The 11,589-nt window shown below is 40.3% G+C and overlaps 1 protein-coding gene across 2 annotated transcripts in view; it reads left to right on the plus strand.

The window, feature by feature from the left end:
- The window catches only part of TRANK1 (tetratricopeptide repeat and ankyrin repeat containing 1), a 47,168-nt gene that overhangs the window by 5,898 nt on the left and 29,681 nt on the right, over positions 1 to 11,589 (plus strand). For both annotated transcript variants that reach the window (XM_033164902.1, XM_033164903.1), the window contains exons 2-7: positions 4,714 to 4,866; positions 5,447 to 5,576; positions 6,454 to 6,604; positions 7,825 to 7,943; positions 9,909 to 9,992; positions 10,513 to 10,651. In XM_033164902.1, coding sequence (XP_033020793.1) covers positions 4,715 to 4,866; positions 5,447 to 5,576; positions 6,454 to 6,604; positions 7,825 to 7,943; positions 9,909 to 9,992; positions 10,513 to 10,651 — 775 coding nt within the window. In that variant the 5' untranslated portion in view covers position 4,714. The remainder of the gene's footprint in view (positions 1 to 4,713; positions 4,867 to 5,446; positions 5,577 to 6,453; positions 6,605 to 7,824; positions 7,944 to 9,908; positions 9,993 to 10,512; positions 10,652 to 11,589) is intronic.

Here is an 11,589-nt window from a genome sequence, read left to right on the forward strand (position 1 = left end):
CTGAGGCCAGGTATGTCATCTTGACACGCTGAGAAACAAGCTAGTCTTTTGTCCCTTCATTCCTCCTTTTGTAGTATGAGCAACCAAACCAGAAAGCCTTCCATTCAAGGCTGGAAACTATGCTTGCCAGCTTTGGAACAAGCCATGATATTATACACAACTTCAAGTCTTCCTTTAATAGCGTGGCTTGTTCTGAAGTTGGTAACCATAGTTTCTTGGTTTGGACAATATGGAAACACTGTTTAATTACAGGCTTCCTAGTTTAATTGTGGCTTGTAAAGAAAATGCTTGTTCATATATTGGCTTATTAAGCGGAGAGATTATTGTTTTACCATTCTTAGAGCTGGTTCAGTCTGACAGGCAAAGCTCCATGTTTAGGTCACAAATAACTAACATAGGTAAGCACAGACAGGTGGGCCAGTGATATTTCTTCTTGTATGCTGGCAAAAAACAAACAAACACCCAACTGTGCACTTTTTAGCAAGGTGATTTAAGTTTCTGATAGCTTTCCAGCCTGACATTTTGTTACGATAAATCCTGAAAGCACGATATTTAGATTGTCCTCCCCTTGATTTGCTGGGAACAAACAAAAATAAATCTAGCAACCATTTTGTTATATTTTTGGTGTCTGGTATTTCAACAACCTCTTTCTACGTAGCTCCCAAGGCAGACTGATTTTATTTTATTTTTAAGGAAACAGCTCAAGATGTTTCCATCCACCTTCAGCAGCTAGTCCTAAGGAGAGCCTTTTTCAGTTAAAGTTGGCATCGTGAGCACCTTCGCTGCTAAACTTCACTTTTGCCATCCAGTGGGTGGCACTGTGGGTTAAACCACAGAGCCTAGGGCTTGCTGATCAGAAGGTCGGCGGTTTGAATCCCCGCGATGGGGTGAGCTCCCGTTGCTTGGTCCCTGCTCCTGCCCACCTAGCAGTTCGAAAGCACGTCAAAGTGCAAGTAGATAAATAGGTACCGCTCCGGTGAGAAGGTAAACGGCGTTTCCGTGCGCTGCTCTGGTTCGCCAGAAGAGGCTTAGTCATGCTGGCCACATGACCCGGAAGCTGTACGCCGGCTCCCTCGGACAGAAAAGCGAGATGAGCGCCGCAACCCCAAAGTCCTCCACGGATGGACCTAACGGTCAGGGGTCCCTTTACCTTTACCAGTAGTAGAGAGTGATGCCCATTCTGTGCAAATGGGCATGATGGTCCCACCCTTCCCTATTGAAAAAAGCCTGTTGTATATTATAGTTGAGACCACAGGTGCTTTTATTGAATCTGCTACTTGCCAAGTAGCAAGTAGTTACTTAGGTCCTTCCGTTCTGGTTTCTGGGGTGCTGGGCAAAGGGAGCAGTTCCACATACTGTATGCACCAAAGTATGGTTTCAGGAATCCATGATGATCAACTTGCAAATGCTGAAGGCTGAAGGAGTGGAAATGATGTTATCATTGCACCATGAGATCCTTAAAATACATGGATCCTTCTTCCTACCCTGCAGGCTTTGAGATAAACAGAGAGATATGGCGAAACTCGCCAGAAAAATAAGAAATCAAGATAGCAAACTTTTTATAAAATATTAATAATAATAATAATAATAATAATAATAATAATAATTTGTACCCCGCCCATCTGGCTGGATTTTCCCAGCCACTCTGAGCGGCTTCCAACAAAAATCAGATACAAAAATATCACACATTAAAAACTTCCCTTAAAAGGGCTGCCTTCAGGTATTTTCTGAATGTCAGGTAGTTGTTTATCTCCTTGACCTGTGATGGGAGGGCGTTCCAATAATGAAAATGGTTTATTGAATATTTACAAATAAACTGTAAACCAATAAGAACATTGGCAGGATTATTGTAATAACCTGCAGTTTTATAAGAGTATATATTTAAAGTAGATGAATAAATCAGTAAATTAAGTTAATTTGGAATCTGCAGGAAATATAAAACATAAATTTAAGGAACCGCAGAAAGGGGAAAGGAAGTCAAGTTTTGAAATGTTAAAATGATTGTAAAATTATTGAAATGTGTAAAGCTTAAAATCATTTTTTTTTTATTTAAAAGAAGAGATTAAACAGAGAGATGAGCCCTATAACTTACTTAGACTTGTGTCTTTGTGGTTGACAAGTTCTCTGAGAACAGCACCAAAGGAGTCTCTGGAGGAGCAAATTCTGATTACTCTCCATTCTAATTCAAAATAAGAAAAAGGAGAATACTGTATGTATCTCTCTGACCCATTACACAAATGTTTCCTTTATCTTTTTACTTTGATGCGTTTGCATCTTTGGGTCCCTTTTGATTTTACATGCTTCCTGTTCAGAGTTTAAGTTACACTATATCTCTGGTTAAATGGAAAGCATCTGTTCAAGGAAAAACATCCCAACTATAAATTATGGGTGTGTGTGTGAAAAGAGGGGTATACCGGTAATATTTGAACTGGGCGCTATAAGCCTGTGGTGGTGAGTGATGCTATCTGATAATTGTCCTGAATATTGTTATTTTTCTTTAGCCAACATTTTTGTCCCTATTGAGAGAGAGAGAAGCCTTTGTTTTGGGCAATTGGTCCGAGAATGGAGGGAACAATCTTAGCTAGAAAGCAGATGGTTTCGAGGTCATTCTTCCAAGGCTGGGTGGAATTTGTGTTGTGGTTTTGATAAGGAAGGTTGAAAGATTTCGGGATGGAAGTGAAGAAGAACCAAAGAAGGTAGAGAATCTTGGTGCAAGTCATAAATTTAAGAATGACTCGGTTTGATGAGGGGTAAAATTGTGCAGGAGTGTTACAAAAGAGAACAATTTGGAGCGTATCTGGAGATTTGAAATGAGAAGAGTTGTATTACGGAAAATACGTGAAAACAAAGACTTCGGAGTGCTTCTTCCTTCCTTCCTTTCTCTCTCTCTGGTTGTTCTCTTACAACTTTTAGCTCACATTTGTGTTTCTCCATTGATATTTTTCTCGCTGCGGCCTCGGCCAGTTCCTTGGAGGCAAGCCTGTGCTTTTGATGTGGCCTCGTAGATGTTGGCTTTTCTTGGGGTTTTTCCTTCTTTGATCGGGTTTTGATTTTTCTAATCCTTGTGGATTATTTTTGCTCAGGAGTCTCGTAGTGGAAACCAATCGACCACAGCAGGTCTGGTAGATATGGACGCATTATTGCCTAAAGTCCCTGAGTCTATCCCAGTATTAGGGACACACGTATATGCTAAATCCCATTCAATTTTTCTTGTATTTTTTAATTACCTTTATAAGGCAGATTTTTTTTAAAGTGCTATTGCTTTTAACTGGACTGGAGGGAGAGGGTGCTAAGAAAATAACTGCTTTCTTACATACTTAAAGCAACTAATGCAAAGCCTTATATCTTGTTTAGTTCTTGTAGTAGCCCCATTGTAATTACTTTATTTATTTATTTATTTATTTATTTATTCATTCATGCACTCATTTTTATACATTGTATTTATTTTGTTATCATACTTTCACTTGTAAATGAATACGGTTTTCACCTTTTGTCAGTTACAGGTAGGTAGCCGTGTTGGTCTGCCATCAAAAATTTAAAAAAAAATCCTTCCAGTAGCACTTTAGAGACCAACAGAACAAACCTAGTTGGTCTCTAAGGTGCTACTGGAAGGAATTTTTTTTTAATTTTTAACTTTGTTTTTACCTTTTGTCAGCTTTTTTTAATCGCTTTTTTTGTTTATTTTGGAGCGGTTCTGGCTGTTTTGGACACTGTTTGTATGCTCACTAGGCAAAATTAATATTTTTTGAATTTAGAAATTGTTTTCCAGTTCTTTGTACAGTGTGAAGGAGTCTGTTGGAGCCAAATGCTATGTTTTGCTGCAAATAAAAGGACAGAGTTTTCTGCACACACACACACACACACCCTTTTACACTGATGTTTCATCACTAAAGTCCATATTAAGGCAAGCCTTTACTAGGCCAACCAAAATATTGCAAAATAGCATGCAGTCTTTTGAGTACTCTGGAACTCTTTATCAGACTACATGGTAAACACAGCAAAAAAGTAGGGAAGGAGAAAGGGGGGGGAGGAAATGTGCATTCTCAGAGTCTTAAGGCGGGAGGAGGAGAGAGCAGGTAGGTATTTTAGGTGCTACAGAGGTAGCAGCAAGGAAAGGACTGGTTGTGATTGGAAAATAATGAATTTGGTTGTTTTAACAGCAGAAGACTGTAATAAGAATATTAAGGTATGTTATTTTGTGATACTTTGTTTGGGTTAATAAAGGTATTACAACATTAATATGGACTTCGGGAATTTCTTTATGTGCCAAACCTTTTGACCTCTAAAATTGTACTTATAAAATGTTTCCTCCTCCCACCCCCTTGATAATTTAGGTGGTGGTGGTAGAAGACAGATGCAATTAAAATAAGAGGCAAAAACAAACCAAAGGTGGAGAGGGCAGCTTTCTGCTCACCTCCTGCTACGAAAGGCTTCCTTCCTGTGAAGCCTTGTGTCCTTTTATGCTGTATCTAGATGCAGTGTTTCCCAAACTTGGGTCTCCAGCCTGTTTTGGTCTCCATCATCCCTAGCTAGCAGGACCAGTGTTCAGATAGTCCCGATAATACTTCAGCTCATCACCGAAGGTAGAAGCACTTTATTGGTGTTTAAATATATGTGGTGTTGATTAAGTAACTCAAAATGCTCTTGTGCTGTGGGGTGAGGAAAATATTTTGTGCTGCCACTCAGAGCATATTTGTTTCCTCTCTTTGTCAGAATGGATCCCTTCAGCTTTGGGGACCCCTTTCATTATGCCGAATACTTGAGAGTGCAAGGGAATCAAGACTTCAAAAATGGAAATTATTCTCTTGCCATCAGAAAGTATGACGAAGCAATAAACATACTGGTTTATTTACACCAAGCAGCAAGGTAAGCTCTTCCTTAAAGAACTGTGAGCTGTCTAGCGCTAACTTCTAGACTTGAGCTTTCCTTCTGTTAAGCTACTGAGCTTGGATTCCAGTCACCAAGTTATCTCTTTGCCGTTTTCCTTACACTCTTTATTCAACTTTTTATAGCAGGGTTCCCTTGGGATTTAATAAAGGGAATGCATAAGGTATAACAATCCTCCCCCCACTCTCTTTCTGTGTATAGGAAGGTGGTGGGGAGAAATCACAGTCCATGTGTTCTGTAAAACTATAAAGCTGTTTCTTTTGGATTTGATATCCCACTTTTCACTACCCGAAGGAGTCTCAAAGTGGCTAACATTCTCCTTTCCCTTCCTCCCCCACAACAAACACTCTGTGAGGTGAGTGGGGCTGAGAGACTTCAAAGAAGTGTGACTAGCCCAAGGTCACCCAGCAGCTGCATGTGGAGGAGTGGAGACGCGAACCCGGTTCCCCAGATTACGAGTCTACCGCTCTTAACCACTACACCACACTGGCTCTCCTACACCACACTGGCTCTCCACCACACTTTTGACACAAGTATATTTAACATTCTCATCTTTTAGGTTTTCTCATCCGCGAGATGTGGCAGTTTTACTCTGCAACCGATCAAATGCCTTTTACAACTTAAATAAATGGGGAGAAGCCTTCTGCTCAGCAAGAGAGAGCCTCCAGTGGGATCCAACTTACGTTAAGGTATTCTGTACTCTTTGCAGAGGATGAGTGGCCACCTGTCATGGATGGGATTCGTGCATTCCAGGGGGTTGGACTAGATGACCCTGGGAGTCCCCTCCAACTCTACAATTCTATGAGTCTCTAAACCTAGGTTGCAGGGTCGTTGTATTTTAGTTAAAAAATAAAATAAGGATTAAAAGTTCTGAATATAAGATATTTTGAAGCAGTGTGTGGTTTCACTCGTAAAGACCGAAAATGCAAAGATTGAGTGCTGACATTAAATGAGCTGAAAACTTGAAGAACTTTGGATTTCCATTTGCTTGTTAAATTTTGTTGTATTGGGAAGCTCCATGTTTTGGCTTGCAATTCACTTTTACTTAATATGAACATACATTTATTTACAGAGCAGCTGATGGCTCAGTACTGCGTTCCCATTCAGAGATTTATTTATTTAATTTCTGCACCCCCATGGTTTGCAATATAAAAACACAAAAATACATAACATTGGTGCTTAAATAAAATATTACTGGCAAGATTTGTATCCAAGCTAAATAAGATTTGTGTCCAAGTTAAAAAAACAAAACACCACAGTAACAAACAAAATCAATCACCCTTCCATAGAAGGTGATAATAAACCAAATGAATGTTTAATTTTATCATGTTCATTAATATCTGTGGGTATATTCTGAGTAAAACATAGTTGACTAGTGGCCGTTGTGTTTGGTGCAAAAGTGTCCTCTGTTTAAACCCTGCTAGGTGGTTCTGTTCTTATATTGAAATATTGCTATTAAATGTCTGTTAGCCTTCACATATATTCCTGAAGTGAAAGACTGACTCTTTCTTTCTTTCTTTCTTTCTTTCTTTCTTTCTTTCTTTCTTTCTTTCTTTCTTTCCTTAGGGGTACTATAGAGCTGGCCACTCCCTGATTAAATTGAGACAGCCTCTCGATGCTGTTAAAATGTTTTATCAAGGTTTAGGCTATCTCCATGGTTCATCAGATGTGGGCCAAATTTCTGATTTTATAGTCGGTATCTTCTCAAGCGTTAACGGTAAGTGATAACGTGAGATTTTGTCTTCATTAAACTGTCACAATAAGGGCAGGATTGGGAGCGGCTGATGGCTGGTGAGTGCCTGAAATGAAAGGCCTCATTTGCAAATCACAGTAAACCGTAGTCTGAAAGAAACTACGGATTACCATGAATGAGCAGCGTGCAAATGGTTCACTACTCCCTTGCTGAGCTGAGCAACAAACTCTGAAGTGGGTGCCTTAGCATTTTGTGCAAACCAACGCTTGTAGTTTATTTCTCTCCAAATAAGCTATAAGCAGTAGACCAAGAAAGAAACTTGGCTGCTACTTGTGTTTTGTTCAGAGATAAACAATCCACTACACTGGTTTGCACCCAGCACTAAGCCAACCAATCCATGGCTTTTTTACAGGCTTAGCAAAGTGAAGTGGGTCATAATTGAGCAGTGGGCTTCTCATTCGCAGTCATTTATAATGAGTTTCAGAGGATTGCTTACAATGGTGTACAAACCAGGTCATTGTCCACAATCATTGTTATAGTGTAACCTTTGCAAAATGGATTTGTCACCTCGGGTTGGTGGGTAAAATGTCTGCAATGCTAGGTGAAAACGGCAAGATCTTTGCCCTGACTCAGCGAGGGAGTTAGCCACGTAGAAGTAGCTTCAAGAACCATGCTTGCAATGCGCTTTCAGGCGCACGGTGTCTGGTGGTTCCCTTCGCACGACGTGGTGGGGATAGGAAGGAACCTGTGCTCCATTCACAATGCCCAGATTCTGCACATTTGGCATTGCCCCCTACTATATCTGCAGGTGGGTGACAATGTTTTTCAGCGCTTCCCCACGTTGAAAACCCGTTGCAAACAGAAAGCCAAGAGCAGGAAAAGAACGAAACGAAACTCCCCCCCCCCCGCCCACCCGCTGCATTAGTTTTCTATTTGTATAGATTTTGGTGTGTGATAGAGCATTTGAAACCTGCAGGCTGAAATGATGCAGACCATTCTACCACTCCAACATTCTGCCATCAACTTCCTACCTCATTCTGTTGCTTGTATAGACCAGCTGAAGGGAGCCCTAGGGAGAGAGCATTGGTGATCCTGCGGTTCGTTTTCTCCATTGTGTAATGGCATTTCCCCTTCCTTGTTGATGCCATGAGGGGATTTCCTAAGTTGGAAGAGCACAAACTGTAAATGATGATGATGATGATGATGATAGCTTAAGCCTCTCTTGTTTTACCCCCCCCCTTTAGATGAAAGGACTATTACCCCAAATTTATTATCCGTCTGTAAAAAAATTGTGAGCGATAATTTCATTCCACCAATTTGGCAACAGGTGATTGAAAAGCTGGCCAGAAAAGGACTGTGGCAGGTAAGCATCTTATCATTGTAAATAATGACATCTTTTTTTCTCCTGAGCTCAGGCTGGCTTTTCAAAACCTATATGACAGTGGGTGATCGCAGGTTCTGGAATCTGTCTGCTTCGATGTTTCTTTATTTATTTTTTCTTTTAATAAGAATTTATTGGATTTTAACAATAAAAATACACAAATTAAACACACTACAAAAAAACTACAAACCAAAAACACACACTTATTTATCTATCCTTATCCTCTTTAAAATCATTATTTTGGGACTTCCTCACGTTCCTCTCTTCTGCGTTCATTTCTAATCTTCTTTAGTAACTTTGTAACATTGTAAAATCTTCTTTCTCACAACTATTCTTACTCTTACAATTCAAATCATCTTATACCTAAAATCTTAATCCTAATAAAATAAACATTACATAACTCCAACTTCTTATAACCTCCCTTAACTTAACTTCTGATTACTGTAGCCTAAATCTCTTCTGATTCCAATTTCAAATTTTTATTAATCACATCCTTTCAAATAATTATATATTTCTTCCAATTCTCTTACACCGTTTTTCCCTTCTGGTTTCGGAATTTCGTGGTCAGCTATTTAAATGTCTGCTTCGACGTTTCAGCCCTGTGATTGCATAGCCCAACTTAGAATTGGGATAAGCGGACGTGAATTGTAGGTGTGCTTCCTTAATTTGTAAGCTTAGCGCCGTTTTTGGTGTAGTGTTCATTATTTTTGCTTGCACCTTTTAAAGAAGGGAAAAGAGAGACTGACCACGTAGGTAACAGTTACAGGTAGGTAGCCGTGTTGGTCTGCCATAGTAAAAAATAAAATAAAAAATTCCTTCCAGTAGCACCTTAGAGACCAACTAAGTTTGTTCTTGGTGTGACCTTTCGTGTGCATGCATACTTCTTCAGACACACTGAAACAGAAGTCTGAACTTCTGGTCTGAACAAAGACATTAGATTCTTATCTCATTATACATGACAAATCTATTTTTAGCCATCTCCCCCCTTGCTTTTCCCTGTAAGACCAATTGCAGTCGTTAACAGTCGTCAACAGGTTTTCCACACCTATCAGCCAATCACCCATTCCCACCACCCTTCAGAGTCATACCCCTCCCCACTCTCTCACTATATATAAGGGCCTGGTGACTTCTGTTTCAGTGTTCATGTAGGTAACAGTAAGCCAAACGATGGCTTGCTGTCAATAGGCAAGCGTATTGGTGGACTGGGAGAAAATCACAGCCATTGCAGTCGTTCTCTGGTCCTGCTGCAATGCTACTGGGAGCTCAGCCATGGTTTGGCTTAGTGTTATGTCATTGTCTTGTGGTCTGTCTCACTCCAAACAGACCACAATGGCAAGCCAAGGACAAAACTTGGCGGCTTGTTTGAAGTGAGACCCAACAACGAGGCTAGATTCATACAGAACAGTAAACCAAACTGGTTTAGCTCTCAGCAGCTAAACCAGTAGCATGAGCAGGAGAGGACAACCAGTTTTCTCTATGTTGGCAGGTCGTAGTGCAGCAAAAAGCAGTTTCTTTACTTCCCATAGCAATACCAATGCTGTTTCATGGTTGTTTAGGTGATTGCATTCTTGCAGCCTGATGCAATAGTAACCTGTGTTTATCAGTGATAATCTCTGAGGAAGCAATACTGAATTCAGTTGTCCCTTCATTCCCCCAACAAGTGAACACTGCTGTCTCATTCAACAGTAACAAGTTGTAATCTTCGGTGATTCCAGAAAAGCAAAATTTTAAGGTATTGGTGTTTAGCACCTACACGGAGACAATAGAATCAGAATACAGCCAGATATATTTCCTTTTCATCCTTTCCAGTGTCACTGGAATACCATAGTTTCAAAGAATTGTTCTTGTTAGCAAAAGCACCAGGTGTCGCTGTGATCTGAAAAAGATGTGAGGTCTACATTGCATTTAAAGTTCTAACGGAAAAAATCTTTTCCCCTCACTCCCTAGTCTTGCCTGTTGTTGGCTGCTGAGAAAGACAGGTTGCCAAGGAATCTGCAAGTGACCAATTTATCACTAAGAGAGCTGTTTGAGGTTTGTCAAAATCTTCCAGTAGAAATCCTTTTACTGGGGCCTGGGTGAATGGAATTAGGAAATGGATTTCACCAGAGGGCATGCATGAATTTCAGGTAACATAGGTAACCAATATCTGTTTTACAAACTAAAGGGTGGAAGAGGAGCCTGCACGCAGTCCAGCAAACTTGAAAACAACAACAACCCAACTCCATTACTAGCTTGCTTTAACAGACATGTCTGATTTCCCTTAATTGTGGATAACAGGGTTTTAGTTGGTTTATTTAAGGCAAACATGGTGCTTAAATAAAATATTACTGTCAACAGAAATGAAATTTGTATCCCAAGTTATACTGCCTAATCACCAGCATTTCTATGTGGTGGGGATTTTATCAAAATACAGTGATGATGGAGGATCAAGATATAATAATAATAATAATAATAATAATAATAATAATAATAATAATAATAATAATAATAATACATTATTTATACCCCGCTTAGAGCCTTAAACATTTATTCTTTGTTTCTCTTGAACCAGAAATATGTTCTCTTTGGCCAGTATGAAAAAATGGAAAGGGTGCCCAAACTGGTGGAGTGGCTTGTCTCCCTTGGAGCAAATATAAGAAGTGTTGGAACCTATCCTCTTCATGCTATCATCATGCTTTGTATCAAAGCAAGTAAGTGCTTTACAAAAAAAAAATTTCACAAAATAAATGATGTTCTGAATGGTGCTGCAGGTAATTTGGAGATGAATTTTATATGCAAAATCCATGGCAAAGTTTCTTTTGGAGGCCACAAGAAACAAAGACCATCATGCTCTAGACATAACAAAATGACTATCTCGGTCTCTTTCGCCTGTTGTTTGGTTGTCTTAACTGTATCTTGTTTTGAAACTGTTCTGTGGGTCTATGGACCGCAATGTATATATATATGACGGGGTGAGTTCCCGTTGCTCGGTCCCTGCTCCTGCCAACCTAGCAGTTTGAAAGCACATCAAAGTGCAAGTAGATAAATAGGTACCACTCTGGCGGGAAGGCAAACAGCGTTTCCATGTGCTGCTCTGGTTCGCCAGAAGCAGCTTTGTCATACTGGCCACATGACCCGGAAGCTGTACGCCGGCTCCCTCGGCCAGTAACGCGAGATGAGCGCCGCAACCCCAGAGTCGGACACAACTGGACCTAATGGTCAGGGGTCCCTTTACCCCCCCCTCTCTCTATATATACATATATGCAAAACATAAAGCTATGGTCCCATGAAAATGTTGAGAGATGGCATTAGTCAAGTCTGACCTGCAATATAGGCTGGCCAACCTTTGGACGGGGGGGACACTTGTTGGGGGCAGCGTAGAAGTAGCTATGTTATAAAGTCTGGCGCTTTCCCCTGCTCAGTATATTAGAGTATCTGTAAACTGGACTTAAAGGGAAAACGAACCCCAAGGCAGGGGGGAGCTGCAGAAACACTGTGCCGTCAAACTAGAGGGGCACCATTTCATATTCTGGACTTGATTTGTGACGCGTGTGCCGAGAACATTGGCCATCCCTGCCCTGCAAGGTTCTTTGCTATACTTACTTACCAAACCTTCATTAGGCATTTACAAGTAAAATCGCGAGAGAAA

Source organism: Lacerta agilis, chromosome 12, assembly GCF_009819535.1.
Source record: "Lacerta agilis isolate rLacAgi1 chromosome 12, rLacAgi1.pri, whole genome shotgun sequence".
NCBI classification, from domain to species: Eukaryota; Metazoa; Chordata; class Lepidosauria; order Squamata; family Lacertidae; genus Lacerta; species Lacerta agilis.